The 22,207-nt window shown below is 53.5% G+C and overlaps 7 protein-coding genes across 7 annotated transcripts; 3 read left to right on the top strand and 4 right to left on the bottom strand.

Annotated features, from left to right (window-relative positions):
• Nucleotides 1–514: 514 nt before the first annotated feature.
• B0H65DRAFT_248385 (alpha-glucosidase) lies at nucleotides 515–2,995 on the top strand. Its single transcript, XM_062822429.1, has 5 exons — nucleotides 515–1,103; nucleotides 1,172–1,187; nucleotides 1,242–1,339; nucleotides 1,394–1,747; nucleotides 1,811–2,995. Exons 1-5 carry the CDS (start codon nucleotides 934–936, stop codon nucleotides 2,919–2,921), a joined length of 1,749 nt encoding a protein of 582 aa, XP_062679012.1. The 5' UTR covers nucleotides 515–933; the 3' UTR covers nucleotides 2,922–2,995.
• Nucleotides 2,996–4,187: 1,192 nt separating this feature from the next.
• On the top strand, nucleotides 4,188–6,259 carry B0H65DRAFT_248366 (S-adenosyl-L-methionine-dependent methyltransferase). Its single transcript, XM_062822427.1, has 4 exons — nucleotides 4,188–4,466; nucleotides 4,558–5,044; nucleotides 5,118–5,869; nucleotides 5,928–6,259. The coding sequence occupies exons 1-4, from the start codon at nucleotides 4,347–4,349 to the stop codon at nucleotides 6,144–6,146; spliced, it is 1,578 nt and encodes a 525-aa protein (XP_062679011.1). The 5' UTR covers nucleotides 4,188–4,346; the 3' UTR covers nucleotides 6,147–6,259.
• A 1,088-nt stretch (nucleotides 6,260–7,347) lies between these two features.
• Nucleotides 7,348–8,483, bottom strand: B0H65DRAFT_528173 (uncharacterized protein). Its single transcript, XM_062828888.1, has 2 exons — nucleotides 7,730–8,483; nucleotides 7,348–7,604 (listed from the first exon to the last, which is right to left on the bottom strand). The coding sequence occupies exons 1-2, from the start codon at nucleotides 8,304–8,306 to the stop codon at nucleotides 7,411–7,413; spliced, it is 771 nt and encodes a 256-aa protein (XP_062679010.1). The 5' UTR covers nucleotides 8,307–8,483; the 3' UTR covers nucleotides 7,348–7,410.
• A 73-nt stretch (nucleotides 8,484–8,556) lies between these two features.
• B0H65DRAFT_471180 (60S ribosomal protein L34) lies at nucleotides 8,557–10,253 on the bottom strand. The gene is made up of 3 exons (XM_062827081.1): nucleotides 9,824–10,253; nucleotides 9,603–9,726; nucleotides 8,557–9,235 (listed from the first exon to the last, which is right to left on the bottom strand). The coding sequence occupies exons 1-3, from the start codon at nucleotides 9,859–9,861 to the stop codon at nucleotides 9,044–9,046; spliced, it is 354 nt and encodes a 117-aa protein (XP_062679009.1). The 5' UTR covers nucleotides 9,862–10,253; the 3' UTR covers nucleotides 8,557–9,043.
• A 484-nt stretch (nucleotides 10,254–10,737) lies between these two features.
• B0H65DRAFT_550566 (uncharacterized protein) lies at nucleotides 10,738–11,279 on the bottom strand (the record flags this gene model as incomplete). Its single annotated transcript, XM_062829749.1, has 2 exons — nucleotides 10,738–10,964; nucleotides 11,054–11,279. The coding sequence occupies 2 exons, from the start codon at nucleotides 11,277–11,279 to the stop codon at nucleotides 10,738–10,740; spliced, it is 453 nt and encodes a 150-aa protein (XP_062679008.1).
• A 1,895-nt stretch (nucleotides 11,280–13,174) lies between these two features.
• On the top strand, nucleotides 13,175–14,848 carry B0H65DRAFT_550565 (uncharacterized protein; the record flags this gene model as incomplete). Its single annotated transcript, XM_062829748.1, has 1 exon — nucleotides 13,175–14,848. The coding sequence occupies one exon, from the start codon at nucleotides 13,175–13,177 to the stop codon at nucleotides 14,846–14,848; it is 1,674 nt and encodes a 557-aa protein (XP_062679007.1).
• A 2,594-nt stretch (nucleotides 14,849–17,442) lies between these two features.
• On the bottom strand, nucleotides 17,443–22,147 carry B0H65DRAFT_444115 (Rapamycin-insensitive companion of mTOR, N-term-domain-containing protein; the record flags this gene model as incomplete). The annotated part of the gene is made up of 2 exons (XM_062825668.1): nucleotides 17,443–21,145; nucleotides 21,201–22,147. 2 exons carry the CDS (start codon nucleotides 22,145–22,147, stop codon nucleotides 17,443–17,445), a joined length of 4,650 nt encoding a protein of 1,549 aa, XP_062679006.1.
• Nucleotides 22,148–22,207: the final 60 nt, after the last annotated feature.

Genomic DNA, 22,207 nt, shown 5'->3' with positions numbered 1-22,207 from the left:
CAAGTTTCCCAAGTCTTCACGGCACTTCGACAAAACCGGACATAAAAAAGGAACCCTCAGAAAGCAGTGCATAGACGCCATGCAAGTCGAGCGCCGGACTCAACAATGGCTCGGCTAGACAACAGCAAGTTGATACGCTTGTTGTCCGGCCTCGACCTCCGAGGACACTTATTGTAGAAACTCGTGAAACTCAGAATGGCTCAGACGCAGGCTTAAACAGTTGCCGGGATTTATGTCGGTCGCTTTGCAGTCATCAGTAGGCAATAGTATGACTGCCGGACATCTTTAACCCTGCAGTGCCATTCTGAGTTTCACAAGTTTCTACGGTATTCCTTGATGGTCGGATGCGATATGTCACAGTATAAACATGCCGAGTTGGTAGATTCAAGTCGGGTTTTCTTTTTTTCTTCTTTTTTTTTTCTTCGGATGTCATCGGCTTCTACCGGCATTATGATGACAGCAAGGCTATAAGAGGCCGCCCTGACGATGGCATTTCAGTCAAGACTTTACCGTGTTCATTGAGGTGTTGGTTGTTCAGACGTTTCTGTTTTGAGCAACCACATCTGTCTACCAGGAATATCAACAAATCACGATGAACCATGGCTGACTTTTGCTTCGTTTTCTACAACGGCGAATCGGCAGGCGTTCCGAAGACTTGCATTGACCAGTCGTGCCTTCCTTGGTTTATCGTATCTGAAATACGATGATCGGCAGCTTAGCTTCAGGTTGGTGGACCGTTGACGTCGATGGTGAGTGATGCCTAATGTGGACTCCGGCTCTTACAAGTAAGAGATAAATGTCTCTACAACTCACTTGTGTCGGCTTTCCAAACAGCAGACACAACCCAACAGTTATCTTCAGAGCGATTACTGGCCGCTTTGTCAAGTCCGAGTCTAGTCTTCTCCGGAGGAATCACGTCAAACAATCATCACCATGGCCGACAATTTGGACAGAGTCTGGTGGAAAGATGGAGTGGTCTATCAAATCTACCCGGCGTCTTTCAAGGACTCAAACGGAGACGGATTAGGGGATATACCGGGCATCATCAGCAAGTTGGACTACATCCGAGATCTGGGAGTCGATATCGTTTGGGTTTCTCCAATGTATGGCCTGGTTATCCTATAGTTCGAAGCTGACCGTGGAAAACGAAAGCTAACGTGCTTTGAAACAGGTTTAACAGTCCACAGGTAATGAATCTCTTCCTCATGTACGCTCGTGGTGTTAACGTCTGATATGTGTAGATTGACATGGGCTACGACGTCTCAAACTATGAGGAGGTCTACCCTCCGTACGGCACAGTCAAGGACATGGAGGACCTCATTGAAGCTTGCCACAAGAGGTAAACCTCATATATCGCCATGTCATGACCAGACCTATACTGACGCATATTCAGAGGAATGAGACTGGTTTTAGACCTGGTTGTCAACCACACTTCTGATCAGCATGCTTGGTTCAAGGAGTCGCGATCCTCCAAGAATAATCCGAAGCGTGACTGGTACATCTGGAAACCTCCTCGTTACGCCGAAGACGGAACACGGCTTCCACCAACGAACTGGCGGAGTTACTTCTCGGGCACTGCGTGGGAGTATGACGAGCATACCAACGAGTATTACCTTCATCTGTTCGCCAAGGAAATGCCGGACCTCAACTGGGAAAACGAAGAGTGCCGCAAAGCCATCTACGACAGCGCCATGTGCTTCTGGTTGGATAAGGGCGTGGACGGCTTCCGGGTTGACTGTGTGAATATGTCAGCATTCTCTGTACCTTCTCCTCGTAATCAGAACCAGATACTAATGTTTATCTCTTCTAGGTACTCGAAGTCCACCGACTTCCTTGACGCTCCCATCGTCGACTCTCGCTTCTACGAACAACCAGCATGGTGCTATTACGCCAACGGGCCACGCATGCACGAGTTCCTGCGCGAGATGAATGAGAAGGTGCTCAACCGCTACGACGCTATGACCGTCGGCGAGTTACCGCACACTCCTGACCCGAAGAGGGTGCTCAACTATGTTGGACGCAAGGATAAGCAGCTTAGCATGGTGTTCCAGTTCGACATCGTGGACATCGGCCAAGGTGGCACGCACAAGTACCACTTTGAGGAGTGGAAGCTGCCAGTGCTGAAGAAGATCGTCGACAAGTGGCAACGCTTCATCGAGGGCACTGACGGATGGACGACATCCTTCTGCGAAAACCACGACCAAGGCCGTTCCATTTCACGCTTCGCCTCCGACGCCCCCGAGTACCGCGTCCTCTCAGGCAAGATGCTCTCGCTGATGATGTGCTCCTTAACCGGAACGCTCTTCGTCTATCAAGGCCAAGAGATCGGCATGATCAACGTGCCCAAGGACTGGCCGATAGACTACTACAAGGACATTGAGTCCGTCAACTTCTACAAGCTCATGGCTGCCAAGACCAACAACGATCCCGAGGAGATGGCGTACGTGATGCGCAGCCTCCAGACTCTGAGCAGGGATAACGCCCGGATACCTATGCAGTGGGATGACAGTCCGTATGCTGGGTTCACCGAAAGGCAGGAAGGTGCCTGGGCGCATGTCCACGACCTGTATCCCGAGATCAACGTGGCCAAGCAACTTGATGATCCGAACTCGACGCTCAACTTTTGGAGAGACATGATCCGTTTCCGCAAGGAACATAGCGAGGTGCTCGTGCATGGCACGTTCGAAGCGTATGATATCGACAATGAGAAGACGTTTGTGTTTGTCAAGAGATTCGGAGGTAAACGCGTTGTGGTTGCTCTGAACTTTAGCAGTGAGGAGCAGGAGTTGGTGTTGCCGGAGCATGAGAAAGGGTTGAAGTTTATGGTTGGGAACTATGGAAACGAAGAAGAGGGAGAAGGGGGGATGAGAAGGTTGAGGCCATGGGAGGGAAGATTGTACGTGGCTGGAGGTGATGCTTGAGAGCTGAGACACTCTGACGGACCCCTTTTCGGTTGATCTTGGACCTTTCAGCTTAAGCTTGAACTTCAATGACAATTCTGAGATGTGTCTTCAATGACATTCAAACAATGTTGGGTTGAGGCTCCTCGCTTAGACTAAAGACATACGCTAGGCTCCTTCTAAACATACAGTAGAATAGGGGTCTAGGCCAGAGTGCAATCTAGATTCTGAGGGGTGAGATATAGCTCGTGTCTGGGGATAAAAAAGAAGTTCAAGGATGTGGTTGAGGTGATGCGGGTGGTGATCCACTGACGTTACGAGTCGTTTGGGTAATCGTATGGGGTCGAGACAAGGATGGCAGGGCTTCCTCTTCTTCGTCCAGCTATCGTTTGATTTTATCTCTTGGTCCCGGGATGGAGACCGGGAGAGCTCCGGTCTGGGTTGCGGAATCCTCCCGGAGGAAGACGAGACCAGACACAAGACATGGCCAAACAGAAAGGAAGGAAAGCAGAACATGCCAATTTGCCTTATCTTTGAGATGAAGAATCCGGGGGATTTCAAGATGCCCCTTTCTTTCCCCTATCTCTGTGTTACCAATAATGACGGGATATATATCCGTGCCAAGTAGGTTGGGGAACCCTGAGTGCGTGATGCAGCTTGGAGGAAGCCATGAACATCGAATGAACATGTGTTACGAGAACCCTTGCTTGTCCCCGGGTGTGCACGGTCACGGCTCCCTTCTTGTGCAGCTTTGCTTGTGACAAACGAGGATTGAGAACAGCTCCAGCTCCAGCTTCACTCTCAGGAACAGGATCAACTGAAGTTCTCCTGATGCCACTCACTGCATTGCCCATTGTTGTCGTGCCTCACTGTCGTCCCGTCCCGCCAAGGCACAGCTTCAGGTTCCATCTCCAGATTGGCCAATTGACGTCCCAATTGAACTTCTTGAAACGGGTTGCAACCCCACATCAAGTGGCCGGCCAGCTGTCCCCAGCCACGCATCCACACCGCCCAGTAGCACATACACCTGGCAGCGAGAGGGGTCCAGCTAGGTGCACCTCCAGTGAGAAGTTGTGGAAGTATCAACTGGAGCAGAGCCAAGACTGTTGCTGGGGAAGTTGTACTCATTGGGTTGGGACCACAGACCACACACAGACGGGAGCTGCTTCAGAAGCTGGGATTGGGACATGGGACGGGGACGTGGGACGTGGGACGTGGTACGGGACACACTGGCATAACCGGGCACTAGCTCCAAGTTCATCCCATCTTTTGCTGGGGACCTGTCATGCAGTGCGTGTCTTCAAAACTAACCACCCCCTCCTCTTCTCTTCTCAGTCTTTTTTTTTCTCCATGTACTACTTGGAATCTTCCTGATCCCAAAGTACACACCTCTCCTTACCCTCACAACCACACAGAGTCCGCACCGCATTGCGAGCTTCTGTCATCATGTCGGAGCCGCATAGCGTCAGCGGCGCGAAGCCCGCATACACCTTCGTCGAGACTCCCGCGCAGCCCCCCTCCAACACCGAGAAGCCCAAGGAGGATTGTGGTGTTCGCACCACCACTGTATGCATCTATTTCTCTTTCTGTTATGGAAAGACGCGCTTCAAGATCGCGTCCGGTAGAGCTTTGCTAACATACCGTTCCCCATGTATAGTTCCCAGCCATCAAGAATGCCCCGCTGCCCGCCGATGCTGCCGGTACCGAGAGCTTCTCGAACCTTGCGCTCTTCAGCATCCTCTTCGGTGTCCCCTACTACTTCTCATGGAAGGTCGGCGGTGGCTTGAAGACCACCCTCTTCTTTGCCCTCTTCACCACTCTTCCCCTGCTTGCCGGCTTCTGGGTGACCCATTCCATGTTCTCCCCGCGCAAGAATGAGAAGGCCAAATTCCCCGGTCGCCCGGTGGAGCACTACCTCACCTTCAAGAACCCCGAGGACAAGCTCAAGTACAGCGGCAAGAACAAGATCCCCATGGAGACCTTCCACGAGATGTACTTCAACGAGGAGGTTGACTTCAACGGCGATGCTCTCGACGTCATGGAGTACCGCCACGACTGGGCCAGCTTCCGCTTCACCTATGGCCTGATCAAGTTCTTCGTTACTGGCATGATCCCCGAGGTTCTCATGCACACTCGTTCCCAGGGTATGTCCACATCTCTTTCCGCTGCTGCCGAAGCCATGTCGAAAACACCATGCTAACACTCTGGCGCCACCAGATGAGGAGCAGGTTCGCGACCACTATGACCGCGGTGATGACTTCTACTCCTGGTTCCTGGGCCCCCGTATGATCTACACCTCTGGCATCATCTCGGACGCCAACAAGGAGGAGACCCTCGAGGAGCTCCAGGATAACAAGCTTGCCATTGTCTGCGAGAAGGCTGACCTCCAGGAGGGCGAGAGACTGCTCGATATCGGCTGCGGCTGGGGTACCCTCGCCCGCTTCGCCAGTGTCAACTATGGTGTCAAGGCTACCGGTATCACTCTCGGCCGTAACCAGACCGCTTGGGGTAACAAGGCTCTCCGCAACGCTGGCATTCCCGAGGAGCAGAGCAAGATTCTGTGCATGGACTACCGTGATATCCCCGTCCCCGAGGGCAAGTACAACAAGATCACCTGTCTCGAGATGGCTGAGCACGTCGGTGTCCGTCACTTCAAGGGTTTCATGAAGCAGGTCTACAACATGCTCGATGATGATGGTATTGCCGTCTTCCAGCTCGCTGGTCTCCGTAAGAGCTGGCAGTACGAGGACTTGATCTGGGGTCTCTTCATGAACAAGCACATCTTCCCCGGTGCTGATGCTTCTACTCCTCTCGGCTGGTACATTGATCAGTTTGAGAAGGCTGGTTTCGAGGTTCGCGCTGTTGATACCATTGGTGTCCACTACTCTGCTACTCTCTGGAGGTGGTACCGCAACTGGATGGCCAACCGTGAGAAGGTTGTTGCCAAGTACGGCAAGAGATGGTTCCGCGTAAGTTTTGCATCCTTCCTTCGTATTGTCTGTGTGCATGGCTAACTTGCTTCTTCAGATTTGGGAGTTCTTCCTTGCCTACTCTACCATCATCGCTCGCCAGGGTTCTGCCACTTGCTACCAGATGACTCTGGTCAAGAACCTCAACTCTGTCCACAGAGCCGAGGCCATCCACACCCAGCAGGGTCTGCTCGGTGCTCTCAGGAACACCCGCGCCAACCTCGCGGCTTGGGTCCAGGCTAACGCCGTCGAGTTCCCCACTGTCCCTGCCAACTAGAAGCGGCAAAGGACGACAGATGGAACGAATGCTCATGACGTTCTCAATGCTATCCACTGGCCAAGCTAGGATTTTGGCCATGATATGAATGATCGCGAAATGAATGACAGAGTCTCGCATATGCTCTAGATCTATAAAGAAAGATCAGGTTGTACGGAAAGGAATTTATACCATCGGATGAGTCAGAGTATATGGGAAAGCAACAAGAGCTACTCTGTATATAGACTTATGCGTGTCTGGCATGACTGTATGGGATTAGACAAAAGGAACATCGACATGCACTGGTCATACCAGATGGTCTATAAAGGATTATTGTTGAAACAGGCAAGCATGGCTTTGCACACCCATGGCATGTCTGGTTAGGAGTTTTACCGTGAATAGACCTATGGACAGGGCTATCTTGGAAGTTGTCATCATCAACAAAGCCCATGAGTGGTGTAGCTATAGTGTACCATTATGTACCAGATGCTGAATGTTGTGAAGTTGTTCTAAATCATCGCTAAAAATTTTCCTCAAATTCGAATGCCCAAACCAGGAGTAAACAAAATTCCAACGAAAGTCCATGCGGTTCTTAGTCTGAGTACTTAATATAGTGTCTCTGTCTATTTTCATTGATCTTATCACCCTAACGGTGCTACCAATGTCAAGATAGCTTCATGGCTCGAAGCAAAACAGTTAAACTCTGGCATTCGCAGAGAAGCAACTCAAAGGTTTACCAAGATCTAAATGATACACCGCAACAGACGCCAAATTGAATCTACGAGGAGCGAATATTCCCAACAACTTACAAACTATCATACACCTCCTACTCGTCTATACTTGTCTACCCGCACCTCTAGCTGATATAATCTGTTTCTCTACCTCGTATATCCCTCTCCTCAAGATACCGAGTCCTGTTCTGGTCCGTTTTGCTCTGTTCTGTTGACCGCCGGGACCATATCCTCCTTGCCATATGGAGTTCTGTCTTGTTCCTCCCCATCCTGATTGACACCAGGTCCTGTTTTTCTCATCCGCTTCCCTTAAGATACCCTCATCCCTCACCTCACGTCAAAGCTCGTACCAAGCCCTCGACCCTTCGGGGCCATCCATTATCACCACCACCCACTCCCACACATCCATCTCCCTGTTCTTTCTCAATATCCTCATACTCCTCCCCATATCACATCTCCCCAACTCTTCTACCCACCCATCCCAACTCACACACCCATCAAGCACCCCTCAACCACCCACGTTTCCCTCACTCCCCACGCTTCACACCTCCTCGCTACTCCCTCCAACCAAGCGGCACCAACGCAGCAGCAACCTGATCCACTCCCCTCTCCGTCGCCAGCAAGTTATACTGCGACGCAGCATTTCTCGTGTCCAGGACCTCAACGCGGATGCCCATGCCGTTGATCAGGGCTCTGGTAGCGGGCGAGAGGGGACGGAGGGAGGGGCCGACACCTAGGATTAGGAGGTCTGTGATGGGGGGACGGGGGATGTTAGTTGAGTCTTCGGGGCACTAGTGAAGTGAAAGGGAGTTCGAACTGGAAGGGGATGGATGGGGACGGAAAAAAGGAGAGAAGAAAAAGAAAAAGACATACCAGGCCGAGGCCACAACCTCCCCAAAAACCCCCACTGCTCTTCGTGCGGCACATCCCATTGTCCCTTTTCATTCACCAACTTCCTCCTCTGTTCCCTTCCCTTTTCCTTTCCCACCACCCCCTTCTCCCCCATCCCCTTATTCCCCTCCCCCTCGACAGGAAGCAACCAAGGCCTCCACTCAAAGACCTCACCACCCACCAACAGTACACCACTGCCCCCCGTAACTTGCACCCCGCTATTCAGCGCAAACCCATCATGAAAACACTCGTCTATGGCCGTAGAGGGGATGGGTGTCTGGCCTAGCATGTCCATCTCGCCGAAGTCGGTGGTGGGAGGGGAGTCGGGGATGGGTTCGTTGTTGTGGGCTAGTTTTTGTTTCTTTTGTTTGGCGGAGAGGAGGGGGGTGGTGGTGAAGCGTCTTGTGGCATTGTTGATGGTGGTGGTGGTTGTGATATGGGATGAGGGTGAGAATGAGGTTGAGCGTGAGACGAGGCGCGGGGTGGTGAGAGGGAACGCGCTTGAGCGCTGGAGGGCGCGGAGTACAGTTGAGCGCATCGAATTGATTGGTATTATCATTGCGTTGGCATGCAAGTAAGTTGCTGCGGTTGTGGTGAGTGGTGGGTTGTGTGATGTTGAGGTTTCGAGAAGGTGAGGTGGTCACAATTAGGGGTTGAAATTGAGAAATCGATAAGAGCTCGACGTCATTCCCGCTAGCAAAAGATCGGGTGGTGCATGACCAAAATACACCCTTTTCAGATGACACAGACTGGACTAAAAAGTCTCTATACGAGCTGCACAACGTGACTGAGGAACAAGTGAAGAATTCATTATAAACAAGCACTTAAACTGGGGTATTATCATTATCACATCAACCAGATATTGCTGCACAAGTTTTTGGCGGTCATATTGAGTGTCTTGCGGTTCATCGTCTTGCAGTCATCCACGGACGCCTTGACGCCCTCCTAATCCTAAGCCAACTCTATATATAGAGATATAGCAGAGGCAGGGCAACGCCTAGGCGGCTGTTCTTCTTCTAGCAGCATTGCCCAGGTTCGGTTGATCGGTGAGAGCACGGCTTGAAGTCCAGTTTCATTGATGGAACCTCATTCCGGGTGAGAAAGCAACCCTAAGAGAACAAGAGACAACCGATGAATCCCCGGCTGTATTGTGTTGCTGTGTTATGGCATCGCAATGCTGTGCAGCCCCCTTTTCCCAATTGAACACCGAAGCAATGAGACCGTCAACCTTGCGCAACCATGTTTGTTGATTTCCCCCAAGACAAAGACCCAAAGAAAGCTGACAATTTAACTTGTTTACTTCTTGGACTTCTCGGCCTGGCTCTGCTCCTTGAGGACCTTCTTGACGATCTTCTGCTCCTCAATGAGGAAAGCACGGACGACACGGTCGCGGACGCAGTTGCCGCAGCGGGAACCACCGTAGGCACGCTGGACAGTCTTCTTGGGCTTGGAGAGCTGAGCGTACTCGCGGGGGCGGAGGGCAGGGACCTGTGTGATAGCAAGGTTCCGTCAGCATACGTGTTTCGGCGCGTCGCAACCGTTGCGGTAGTCCATAATTCCTCCTTCAAGATCTCTTATGCTGGGGGGCCGGGCCGCGTTGTCAGTCATAATCTCGTCTCTGTCGTTCTCGTCGTGGTCGTCGCCGTCACAGTCCCCTCCAACCTCCACCATATGCCGGGCAGCGCAGTTGATTCCTTCCAGTCCTCCCAAGTTCGTGTATGCTCGTGATTGGTCGTTGGGACGTGGTTCGTTCTCCGCGCAAGTCGGTCGAGTCGTTTGGCCGTTCGGTTCTCCCCCCAGCTTATCCCCCCAGTTCGTCGCTTCGCAAAATCGCAAAATAGTGTGAATAACTTACACCAGGGAGCTTGATGCCGCAGTCACCGCACTTAGGAGCAGTACCACGCTTCTTGATGTGCAGAACACGAAGCTGACCGCCGGGGGTCTTAACAATCCGCGTCTTGTTGGACGTGGTGTTGTAGCTGTTGTGCGAAAAGAAGGCAAAAAGTTAGCCCATCGTGTTCCCCCGTTTCCCAGCAATTCTCCTCATAGAGAAATTCGAAAATGATCAAAACTCACGGGTTGCGGCGGCGGTAGGTGACACGGGAAGACGCCATTGCTGCGGTGTTGCTGTCGAGTTTCGATGCTGCAAAACTATCGCTCACGACTGCGAAGTGGATGAATTTTGAAGATTGGTGGTTAGGAAATTTCTGTGCGGGCGCCCAGCGGAAGCCCCACCCAGCCCCAGTGCGCGGTGCTGCCCAGTGCCGTCCGCGAAAGCTGGCTAATCCTGCTTAGGTAATAGTGTGGCTGGTGCATCTCTTCACAGCCATTTTGTGGATGAGCACAAGGTTGAAGGTCCCGTCTTGGCAGCGGCCGGGCGTCGCTCAGCCAGAGCGAAAGCCAGCTGCCAGCGTGCACTGTCCACCTTCAACCATCAAGCACTCACAGCTGTCACGTCACCCCTTTTGTTGACAAGACATGGTGATACAAGTTGAAGGAATCGATGGTAAATGTGAACTTCAACGACAACGCTGGCTCTGCTAAATCAGCCTAGGCACCAGCCAGCATTATCAACGTCACCCATGCCAGTTTTCTTTGAACACGAATGGAAGAACGTACCACTTCGCATCCTCCCCTCCTTTTATTAGTGACTAAGAAATGTTTGCCTCGATCGACATGTGAGATAACGACCAATCGCAATCGTAACTTTGCTTCTCAGACCGCTTCAGTCTTCACTGCATCCTTCCAAGTGATATGAACCCAGCCAACTATTCCCATGCAAGAACTGTGCACCTAGAGACTCCCTCTTCACTACTATTTGATAACTCGCCGGGTATTACCAGAGCAGCCCATTGAAACCGCAATTATGTCTTCCGAAATCGACCCTAACTCCCAGCGCCAATCCCATACTCCAGAAGCAAATGCCAGCCCTCAGTAAAAATTATGAATCAAAAAGCGTGTATGCTCGTGTCGTGGTCCATCGTTCTTCGTCAAGACTGCTTGAGCCCGTTGTTCAGCCTTCTCCTCTTTCTCGTCGTCCACTCGGGATCGTCCCTAGCTCTCCATGGCTTGATTCCCATGGGATTTGCTCGCCGGCTTTCGTTGGCCATGTTGAAGACCTTTTCGGTTTCGCTGCTTCGGATAGTGTCTTTGAACTGGCGGATTTCCTTCCCCGTATCCTGCACCGCATTTGAAAAGGCGGCGAATGTATTCTGGGCTAGTGACCATGTTAGCTATGCAAGTTGCCCCGGATAGGGCTATGGGTATCCGAATGTGTTTGCCCATCGGGCGGAAGACAGCACATACGTGTGGATGGCTTCACGGCCATGGGGTGGAACATGCGTGGTATCGCAGAGCGAAGACGCTGAAGCTGTACGCCCAAAGATGGCAAGTTAGAATAAGGTCCACGATAACCGGTGTGTGTCTGACTTGCCTGCACGTGCAGCTCGTTCAGGTGGTCAAGCGCATCCTCGAGGCGCTCCTCTTCCTGGAGACTAGCATCTTTGGGCGCTTGCGTTTGGTTGTTTGCCATGGCCGCCATCGAGGATGCGCTCCTGTGCTGGCACAGCGACAGGTCCTTGGGGTGCAAGCAGCTCGGACCGCAAGGTTCTAGAACGCGTAGCGAAGGACAGCGTGACAGCAGGCGTGACTATCCAGAGGGGGAAGACGGCGATACAACATGGAATGCCAAATGCAATGGCGATCCAGTTCCGCATCCGGTCCTCTGTTGAATCACAGGGCACCGCAACACTCCGAGGCCAACTCTCACAACCCAAGCGCAGTCGGAGGGGGGCTGCGAAGCTAATAACGGAGAAAGCAGTCGCCGATGCGGACGGGATATGTCAGGTGGGGCGGGGATTGACAAGTCCCAGTCGGTCCCGGGCGATGGTGGGAATGGATATCAGGCGCTGGACCAGTCGTTGTTGTCGCCAGGACGGTTGGTGAGCGTCAACTCGACCGGGAAACGGGAACCTCGACAGGGACCAGGGGGGTGAACAAGGAAGGAGAATGGACGCGGAAACACCAGGAAAGGCACGCGGCTTGGCTGGTCTCGGGGGCTACGGTCTGGTGCGTGGGATAGCGTAGGCGTGTAGCGGTACTAGTTCGCGGGCAGCTGTCGTTGAATGATTGAATCGCGTGCCGGGGGGGTCTGGCCGACGGGAGAAAGAGCTTGCAAGAGTCAAAGGGACCCAGAAAGGGGAGGAATGCGGTGTGGTGTCCAGAGCTCTGGATTGGTGCAAAGTCGTGGCTGATGGATCGATAGACGGAAGGGGGGCGTCTTTTTGAGAGTCGGTGCGGGAAAGCGAAGAGAGATGGAAGGGCCGAGCTTGGAAAAGGGAAGGGGGTGTGTCGGTTGTCGGGTGGTGACGAACGGGTGTCTCTGGGAAGAGGTGGGCTCGAGGTGGGAAAGGTACAGGTACAAAGCCCCAAGGCCCCGGTGTGCGGGCCCAGGCTTTGTTTCCTTGCGCCTGGAGTCGTCCTTGGATGCATTTGGCTGGGCTTGCCGGGGGCCAAGTCGCCAAGAGGGTGCGCGCGCTGTGGGTTTGGCAGGAGTGGTGGAGGGCAGTTGGTACGGGAACGTTCCTTCCCACTGCCTCCTGGTCGTGCTGGCCCACGACCAGCAGGTGGCCCAAGCTCGTATGGATGAATTTTTCGCGGAATTGCCTTGTTGTGCTAGCAAATAACCTGAGGAAAAGAAAGAGGAGCGAGGGCAAGCCACCTTCTCAATCAAACTTTGCTCATCAAATTTTCAGACATCACCGGGGCGTGGTTCACAAACAGACAGCTAGGCCGTTAAAAGCGTCCGAGACGGAACGACCTTCATCCGAGTGCACGACGTTGATCTCCAGAAAGGCAAAAAGTCCCCGGCATCGACGACGCATCCAAGAAAGAGACGGGCTACGGTCTAGCAAGTAGTGGTTCTCTGACTTGCTTCGGTTTGTTCGCTCAAGTCATACCTTACCTCTAGTCTCAACCAAGTTCAAGTTCCTGTCTCGCAACCAAGGAACCGTCCAAGTCTGCCCACTGTGAGTGCTACACACAGTACTACTTTTACCTGTCACTCATCCCACCTGCCCACTCACCTACCACGGACCTGTCCCCCCCAAGCACCAAGCACGACCCCAACTGCACACAGTATCCCTCCACTGGCTGCGACTGGCTGCGACTGGCTTGGTCACCACCAACAACCTTTTGCTCCCATCAGCACCACCACCACCAGCAGCACCACGGCAGCAGCTTGTCCTTCCTGCCCGCCCGCGCTCTGCTTGTTGTGCGTACAACCTGCACGGAGATCCACGGCAGTCCCTCGCTCTCGAGTCCCCCGTCCCGTCACGCATAGTCCGTACCGCACCTCTACCGGCCGTCCTGCTTACTTTATTTTCGTCTTCTCGTGCTGGAAAAAAAGACAGTCGCTGTCTGTCACCAATGGAAGCCCACGCCCAGCCACAACGGTCGCGCAAGCGCCCCTCTCGCACGACCCGCGTCCCTGACGCCGGAAATGGTGCCAGCGCTGCTGCTGGCGCACAGGGCCCTGGAGTGCCAGTTCCAGTCCCGGTGAGCCAAGGTTGGGGCCAGCACCCCGTCCAGAGCCAGCACCAGCACACTGTGCAGCAGGTCCAGCACCCGTCGCAGCACGGTGTCCCTCAGCACTCGCAGCACGCCCACCAAACCCACCAGGTCCAGCAGCCACACCCCGGTGCTCACCCACACCAAGCCCATCACCAGCAGGTCCAGGTGCAGCACCAGCACCAGCACCAGCATCCGCAGGCCGTGCGCGCCCACCCCGACACGGTGTCTGCTCAACCTCCCACCTTTGCATCGCAACAGCTCGACACCAGATCCCACCAGGTCCCGGCCGACACTGACGGCTTGATGAACGGCTACAACGCTCCTCAACACCAGCAGTACCCCGATCCTCCCCCGTCTTCTCTCGCACCTGCCCCCCAGCCTGACAACTCCGGCCTCACCTCGCTCAGCAACCTGACCGGCGATAACGGTGCCAGCCATCAGCAACACCATCAGCAGCGTTCCCAGCATCAGCAGCTCCAGCTCCAGCACCACGCCCAGCAACAACAGCAGCAACAACAACAACAGGTACAACAACAGCAGGCCCAACAGGCCCAACAGCAGCAGCAGCGCTCGTCTGTTGCCCCGTCGAGTACTACGGATCGCGTCAACTTCAACACGTACCCCAACCACTCCGCTCCAAACGACTCATCCCCCTCCCCTGTCACCGTGGCCACCTCCAGCGCCGGCTACAACAACCTGTCCGGGTGGACGCAACCCGTGACGAACTCGACCGCGCAGTCCACCATGCCGCCCCCTTCACCCGCGCCCGCGTTGGCCCCGCCACCCGAGGGTATTTATCGCACCTTTGAGGATTTGCTGGCCTCGGTTCAAAAGGTTGCAAAGGATCAGGGTTACGGAGTTGTCAAGCTGCGTGCCAGCAACTACCGTGAGGGCAAACCGACGCGTTACGACCTCGTGTGTGACCGCGGCGGCGTCAAGTACAGCAGCACCGCGAAGAAGCGCAATCCCAGCACTCGCAAGGTTGATTGCCCATGGCGCGCGAAGGCGGTTTGTGAAGTCAATCTGGGCAACCAGTGGCGATTTGCGGTTCAGGAGGCCCGTCACAACCATGAGCCGCGCATACCCGCCGCTGTGCCGGGACAGGAAAACACCCCCATCGCACAAAGCATCCGCAGCATCACCAACAAGATTGACCGGTTGCAGCACGATCAGACTACGAGCTTTCAGAGGCTGGAGGCCAATGTCTCTACCATCCTGGCGCGAATCGACAATATGGAGAAGCGACTCGACGCGATAGAAAGTGGCCGCCCATCGATGCTTGGAGGCAACGGTGTGCCCTCGATGGGCACCCCAAGCATGCCTACGGCTAATATGGGAGGCGGAAATCTTGGTAATGGGCCCATGACGAACGGTGGTATGAGCGGCGGCCACATTGTTGACACTCGGTTGAACAGTATGGAAGCTCGAATGAACGCCATGGAGCAGCGCGGCAACCCGATGGACGGCCTGCCCATGATGGACGACGACACAGGCCGCCTGGCTATGAATCAAATGATGGTTTCTACGTAGTGCGAAGGTCCGTCATCACATCAGACGCACGCCGGTCCTCAGTCGGTCGCCCCAGGCAACCCGCCCCCTCGATCCCGACACAGTACGCCATCACAACCGACCATGAAAAGCGAAGGGCCGCGACAACGGCAAGGAGAAAGCCGATCGTAGGCCGATCTGTTTGCAGCCCAGAGAGATAACGAGGAGTGATGATGACGATACACGCTTCACCCCTTTTGTTCTTTTGGAGAACTGAAAGGGTGGTTTATATGACTAGATGATCGAGCTCCCCTTATTAGAGGGTTGGAGCACTCATCATGTCTTTTATGATTTCCCTTCTCTTCATGTCTCATCACCCTTGCTATTCTTCCGTTTGCTCGCATTCTGTCAGTACCAGAGCGGCAGGGTTTACATATCTACACTGGAATAGAGCGGGCATCACGTACTACACAATCGGCGTCCTAAACGGGATTTGGGGGTTGCGGCTGTTGGGCTGGTGTGGGTGCAGGGAGGTCAAAATGGAATACGGGTTTTTGGCTTCTGTCTTCGAATACCTAACGGTCTACCTATTTCTGTATCCTTTTTTTTTTTTCATTGCTTCGCCCGAACCTGTCATGTCTTCGGATTCTTTGCAACAACGTACACGCGGGAAGAGAATGGTGTTCCCAGTCATTTTTATTATCATGCATTTTTGTTTTTCTTGCTCATATCTAAAGTGTAGGTTAACGGCCTAACCTCATACTTGGCGTACCGGGTGTGGACTACAGCGGGTTTGAGTTGATCCTGTCTGCTGCTATATGACTTATTATACGTCATATCACGGCCCAAATGGGCTTTTTGTCCTTTTTTTAGCTCTCTACCAGGAGAATAGCTACCGGCTTGGGGGATTGTGGGAAAGGTGTAAAACGGGGGTGTGGCATTTGGGTGAATGACTGGGGATTTGTCTCTATACACCAGGGGTTATCATGTGTTGGAAGCATGTTACGAAAGAGGCTGCTGTCACGAAGTTCGTTGTCTGTTTTTTACTCAATTGTTATCATCTGGCTTATCTTTGGGGGTCGGTACTTCGCAATACCTCTTCCTAGCTCACATTCTGACCTTGCTCTTGCTAAGAAAAGGCAAGGAGACGCGGACGTGGACGGAAACTGAGAACAGGAAGAGGAGGGAAACAACCAAAGCGCCGATCCAACCGGGCTGTGGCGATACCTAAGAGGCGAGGGAGGTTAAAAGGAGGATGTGGGGAAAGGAAGAGAGAGGACAGGAGAGGAGAGGAGAGCATACCAATCAATGTGGAAAGGAGAAGGGAAACAACATACAACAACAATGTACAGTGTAATTTGACACAACATGCGCGCGCGCGCGCGCAAACATACACGCACGCACGCCAGCATCAGCAACCTTACGTTTGGGAGGAAAACCTGGGAAACCGGATCAACTCTGAAACCGCTTTACCTCTTCTAATCTTGCAAAAGGCTTTGGCTTTTTAGCAAAAAGGAGGGCAAACCCTTCTTCATTCTTCATTCTTCATTCTTCTTCTCTTCTGTACTCCAACTATCAACCAACACCACCACTACCGCTATGATCCTTGGATCCTTGGTTCTTGGTCACTTTAGATCGTCTAGCTCGACAGCGTGCGATTAGAAAGAAGAGAGAAACTCGCTTCGATCTGATATATCTGAACGTCCCCATGTTGCCAATACTGTGTGAAGTGGTTTGAGACAGAAAACAGTGTGAGTTCATACATACTACGGGATAGATGTAATGTGATGCCATGTTATCATGCCCTGGGTTTTCCGGTTGAACCAGATCTGGACTTGTACGACAGAGTGAATGTCAAGCTTTGGTGAGCTCAGGATTCAAAGCCCATGATGGGACTGTCCGCCCTTCACGAATCTCACCTGCCTCATGCTGTAAACTCAAACCAGAAAATCACCGGACCGTTAAACAAGGCTGGAAACATGCAAAACAGGATGCCGCCGAGTCTCCTCGCGCCGACTTTGACCTCGACGTCTCTGCAAAAGCCATACTACCTCAACCGAATACGTATACTTGACCGAAAGAAACGGGAACAACTCACTGACCAGTCATCCCATCGCACCGAAAACCAAGAATGCCACTGATGTTATTTCACGCAGATAGATCATGATACAAGAGAGTAAAGACAAAATCAAGATTAGAAAACGCGTGATCTTAAAGAGATCACACTTCGCTATGTAGTGTAGGTACCCATCCATATGCTTCTTTCGTCCGCTCTGCAAACACCCAACCAAGCAATCGACAAACCGACCGACCGCTGACACCTCATCCGCTCACACGCCCCCCCATTTCTTCTGTGTATCGTCCAGCTAGCTAGCTTCTTGTATATAGACAACCAAGATGAAAACCAACGAAAAAAAAGAGACAGTCAAGAATTTGCCTATTCTCTATGCCTGCCTGCCTGCCTGCTAGTCTAGTCAACCTCCGTACCTCGCCCGACCTCCATTCCTTCCAATGCTCGCTCGACCGCCAAATGGTTAGTTATCCTGAAAAAACAACACCAACTGGAAAAAACAACACCAACTGGAACAAAAAGCACCCACCCACCCACCCACGGCCACCGCCTTACAGCCGCTACGCTACCTAAACGGCCCTCTGATCATGGAATGCCTCTCCAAATCCGCCGGATCACTTATACTCCTTTGTCGTTCTGTCCTTTGTTGCTCATCCACCGAGCCTGAGCCCGAGCCCGAGCCACCCACCGAGCTCCCAAAGCTTCCAACACCGCCGCCGCCGCCGCTGCCGCCGACGGGACTACCGCTGATTCCGCCAACCTGTTGTACGCCGACACCACGAGGTGGCGGATTCATGGCATACCTCCTCCTCGCTTCTTCCAGCCCGCCATGGTGGAGGTGACCGTGCTGACCACCGCGACGGTGAAGATCTCGTTCTTTAAGAGCAGGAGGTGATGATTTATCCTCCTCCTCCTCCTCCTCTTCTTGCTCCTCGTCTTCACTCATCCCCATCCCGTTGTCATCAGGACCCTCTTGTTGCCGCCGCCCATCTCGGGCCTGGACCTCATCTTCTTCGTCCTCCTCCCTCACGGAATCCATCCCCGTGGCCGACATGGTCGTATCACCATCATCATCCTCGTCTTCGTCGCCGTCCTCATCCTCTTCCATGTCCATATCCATCTCACTCTCCCCGCTTGTTGTCTGGCCCTCATCAAAGATCACCGCTCGCAAAACCGACTTGTCGAACAACCCGACAATCATGCTCCGGTCTTGCAGGCGGTAGTGGTGGCACTCGAGCAGGCCCATGACCTTCCTGAAGAGCTGCGGCTGCTTGAACCCGGCAGCCTTCTTGGTGGCTTTGATCTGCAGGAGCTCGGCGCGCGAGCGGCGGTAGAGGACCATGTTGGCCAGGTCGATGATGAGCTCGAGGATGCGCTGATTCGTCGGGTCCGGATCGAGTTCGTTCCTCGGGGCCGAATCTTCGGCCGGCGGTGCGTTGCCCGCTGACTGGGTGGCGGTGCTGTTGTCGGGCTTGGAGCTGATTTGCGTCGCTGCTGCCGCCGCCTTTTGCTTCTCCTCTTCTTCTTCCTTGATAGCGTTGATTAAGCTCTGTGAGCGCGGGCGGGAGGGGATGGCGGGAAGCTTGGTGGTTTCCGTCTTTTGGCTGTCGGGTAGCTGAATGGCCGTTACGGGAACGTATTGCCAGGGTTTGAGTGAGAAGAGTTTGGAGAGGTCGGAGGGGATGCAGAAGCCTAGTGAGTTACCGAGAACGTTGGTGTTGGCGTCCCAGCCGTTCTCGAGGAGGATCTCTAGGCCGTGGACGGAACGGGATATGAGACCGAGGACGAAAAAGGCCGTGCCACGAAGACTCATCACCTCGTGGTTCTGGGCAATGTTGACAATCTGTTCTACGACGTCGCAAGACTCGAGGAATGGCGCACCGAGCTCCATGGAACCGACATTGCCCACCGCCCATAGACAGCCCTTGACCTTGACAATCATCTCTGGATCATCTGACTGCATGCCGTACTCGCGAATCGTGGCCGCGAACTCGTCAAAGTGTCCCTTTTCTCTCAGAAGCTTGCAGCCTTCTTGTGTCCGAGTGAGCTCGCGGTAGAAATGCGGAGGAACGTGACTGTCCGCCTCAATTTCTTGCTCGTCATCAAAGACACTGATGCGGTTAGTGTGGTCGTCTTGGTGCTCTAGGAAGGAACGGGCAAGACTGGCTTCGATGACGCTGACGTATGAATCATTGCGGCCAAGGAACCAGTCATCCATTTCGTTGCTGATGTAGTCTAGGCCGTCGAGATAGTGGTAGCCAATCGAGGTCGACAGAAAGCGCAATAGAAGGGGAGCTCCTATCTCTCCTAGATGATCTAACGCTGGTCGACACTCGACGATATACTCGAGGTTGTTCTTGGTGTTACAGGCCTTCTCGAGAATCTTCACAGCCGTGGCACAGACTTCAATTTCTGGGTCGTACAGCTGCGTTACCAGGAGCTGGATGGCCCATTTGGAGTCACTTGGTTCCTGGCCCTGCGTTGATATCCTTGGTCGCGTGGCATACTTGCGCAAGGCATTTGTGGCGTCGATCCGGATATCCTTCGTCCCGGCCGTTAGGGCCTTGGAAAGAAGCACTCGCGGGTGTCCGTGTAGAGAGTAGTCGAAGTTTGCAAGCATCAGCTTGATGATATCGGGACGTTGCTTTAGGTCAACAATGCGATACATCATGTTGAAGATACGCCACCTATCGAGCATCTGAATGCCTTTCTGGTCCCCGGTAAGGATGCCGAGCATGGGGAAGTAACCTCCGCACAGGGTATCCGTGAGACGATCCCGAGCGAACATTGGATATTGCGCTGTCAACCCGCTTGTTGGGTCACATTGTGCCAGACATTCGGCAATCTGCCTGAGGAGTTTGTTGTCCGAGAGATATTTGCAGCCTTCGGGGCTTTGTAATAATGTATGCATGAGAGAGCATCCCACTCTGACATATTTTTGCGTGTTTCTGGTGCTCTTGACCTCCGAGAACCGGTATTTGAACGGCCGATAAAAGCTCACGATACGCTTTATGAACTTGGACGCTTTTATGGCCTCTTCAAGCCTCTTTCCGCTTGTCAGGGGCCCTTCGATTACTCTCAGTATTATGTCCCAGTTCCATTTGGCATAGTTGGAGCTGCTTAGGACGTGTGAATCAACGAGTAGTTGTCGGAATGTTGCATCATCAAATGTGATAGCTGTGTTGCTTTTGGGATGGTCATCAAGTATCCCCAAATCCAGGGAGTTGCTCGATGGTGTCACCGAAGGGGTGTATGTTGTTGGCGATGACCTGTAGAGCGTCTTGCTGACGCTACTTATTTGATATACTACTCCGGTAGCAATGAAATGGTTGTCGTCTTTAAGATTGGCGGCAGCGCTGAACAGTTCTGGCAGCATCTGCAGACCGCTACTCAAAGACGGTGGGAGAAGGCGGCTTGCGAGCTTGAGAACCTCTCCTATGAGCAGAGTTGCCTTCCTCTTGACAGGCGAATTTTCAAGGTCTTGGGTCAGCCTTAGGAGGCCTTGTACCACGCCCGACTTGACGAAGATGGCCAGCAATAGTGCTGTATAGTGCTCGGCAAAATTCTGCTCGCCACCGTCATCATCAAAGTCGCCATGTGATACTTTAGTGGACGTAGACCTGAGATTCGTAACTCTGCCATAAGTGGTGAGTCGCCTACCGGCCAGAAAAGAGGTAGCCCACGCCGGGGACTTAATACGGAACAACGAGTAGAGGAGATCGAGGATGGTCTCTCGTATTGGTCCGGTGTTCACGACCATGCTGTGGATCATGGACTTGACGGCACGGAAGTTGTACATGGACAAAGTCATCAGCCCAGACCATGTCTTGAGTGCCGACGCCACGGCCCTAGAGTTCTGCTTGAGAATGCGCTCGTTGGTCGAGAGATCGTCGGTGAACGCGGTGAATAGGATTTCCAACTCGTTTCCGGCGCAAAGGTATTTGCGTCGTTGTGGCGCATCCAAGAGGTAAAGGAAAGCACTTGTCAAACTCTCCGAGGCTTTGTATGATCCATCAGCCAAGGCGTCGCGCAGTGGCGCCAGTCCTCCAGCAGATATGAGCAGGGCAGGATCGCGGATCAGAACCTCGGCCAAGGTCTCTATACAGATTGACCGTAGCCGCTCCTCAGGCTCCTCAGCTATCGCGGCGATGGTTCGGACGACTGCTCTCGAGATCTCCTTAACGCCGTCTTTAACATCGAGAAAGGCGCGAACAAACTTGAGAGCCTGCTCACGCTCGACGTCCGATTTACGGTCTTTGATCAAGGACCTGGTGTAATTTGGTTAGTTTTCGACCGAGACGACACTGACAGAAGTGAACGCACCATGTAACCAGGTAATCCGTATTTAGGGCACGGATTCTCCTGAGGGACGCTATATCAGAGGTGGCGTATCGTATCATCCTGTAGCCTGCGGCAACGACTTCGCGACTTTCGCTCATCAGCATGACCTGCATGCGAAGGCCAAAAATGGACCACACCAAGTCATATTTAAGAGTCGGATGACGCTTGAAAAGATCAACCAAGCTGTTTGCCCTGGAAACATAGTAGTCCGGGGTCATGCCATCGACCTCGAGGGCCTGTAGGAGCTCGGTAAGGGCATACGTGGGTGACTCGGTCGGCTCGTCAAAATCAGAACCGGCGCCGCTCCTTGAAGCACTTGGCGGGGAGCGCATACCATTCGAGTCCTGAAGAAAGGCAGTGGTTCTGGATCTGACGGGTGTCGTTGGTGTTGCTTTGGTGGTCTGGGCAGCCGTGATTTTGCGACGCAACTCCTTGATCTTCTGGGTGGACGAGTTCAGCTCGGCCTCGATCCTCGCTCGCTGTTCCTTGGCCTGCTTTGGCTTTTTGGTATTCAGAGCCTCCAACATGTTCTCGCTTCCCTCCTTGATCTTCATCTCACGCTTCAACTCCTCCCGTAACTGCGTCAGGGGTTGGTCATGCGTGTCGTCCACATATTCGTCCAGCTTCTCGAGGGAATACATGTCGGGGCGAGACCCAGCACGGGAGAGGTTCAGCTGGCTTCGCAGGTCCGAACTGAAGCTGCCTGGCATGGGCGACGGGTTGAGAGCGGTACCGCGCGGGGCAAAGCTCACGGCGGACGCGGCGAGGTTCCGACCGCCATTCTGAGGCTGGGCGGGACCCGGGGGTTGTAAGCCATCGCGATCGAAGCTCACTCGGGACGTCTGCGAGGTTCCGGGCTGTTGCGACGAGTAGGATCTGGCGTTCTGGGGGTTTGCTGATGCGCTCAACATGGTGGATGGCCCAGCCATTTGTCCTCCACGCAGGACGCTTCCGCTTCCGGGCTCGCTATCGTCACAGGCATTCGATTC

Source organism: Neurospora tetraspora (assembly GCF_033439725.1).
Source record: "Neurospora tetraspora strain CBS 560.94 chromosome Unknown B0H65scaffold_6, whole genome shotgun sequence".
NCBI classification, from domain to species: domain Eukaryota; kingdom Fungi; phylum Ascomycota; class Sordariomycetes; order Sordariales; family Sordariaceae; genus Neurospora; species Neurospora tetraspora.
The sequence above is the reverse complement of the archived record's forward strand: the minus strand, read 5'-3'. Positions and strand labels throughout refer to the sequence as shown.

Bases quoted from the DNA above. Each gene is read 5' to 3' on its own strand.
- B0H65DRAFT_528173 (XM_062828888.1), bottom strand. From the start codon at position 8,306: ATGATAATACCAATCAATTCGATGCGCTCAACTGTACTCCGCGCCCTC. The intron at 7,605-7,729 runs GTATGTCTTTTT...CCCCCATCACAG, and splicing joins GAGGTTGTGGCCTCGGCCTG to ACCTCCTAATCCTAGGTGTC.
- B0H65DRAFT_248385 (XM_062822429.1), top strand. From the start codon at position 934: ATGGCCGACAATTTGGACAGAGTCTGGTGGAAAGATGGAGTGGTCTAT. The intron at 1,340-1,393 runs GTAAACCTCATA...ACGCATATTCAG, and splicing joins ATTGAAGCTTGCCACAAGAG to AGGAATGAGACTGGTTTTAG. The intron at 1,748-1,810 runs GTCAGCATTCTC...TATCTCTTCTAG, and splicing joins CGGGTTGACTGTGTGAATAT to GTACTCGAAGTCCACCGACT.
- B0H65DRAFT_248366 (XM_062822427.1), top strand. From the start codon at position 4,347: ATGTCGGAGCCGCATAGCGTCAGCGGCGCGAAGCCCGCATACACCTTC. The intron at 4,467-4,557 runs GTATGCATCTAT...CCCCATGTATAG, and splicing joins GTGGTGTTCGCACCACCACT to TTCCCAGCCATCAAGAATGC. The intron at 5,045-5,117 runs GTATGTCCACAT...TGGCGCCACCAG, and splicing joins CATGCACACTCGTTCCCAGG to ATGAGGAGCAGGTTCGCGAC.
- B0H65DRAFT_471180 (XM_062827081.1), bottom strand. From the start codon at position 9,861: ATGGCGTCTTCCCGTGTCACCTACCGCCGCCGCAACCC. The intron at 9,727-9,823 runs GTGAGTTTTGAT...TTCGCACAACAG, and splicing joins ACCTACCGCCGCCGCAACCC to CTACAACACCACGTCCAACA. The intron at 9,236-9,602 runs GTAAGTTATTCA...GCTATCACACAG, and splicing joins GCGGCATCAAGCTCCCTGGT to GTCCCTGCCCTCCGCCCCCG.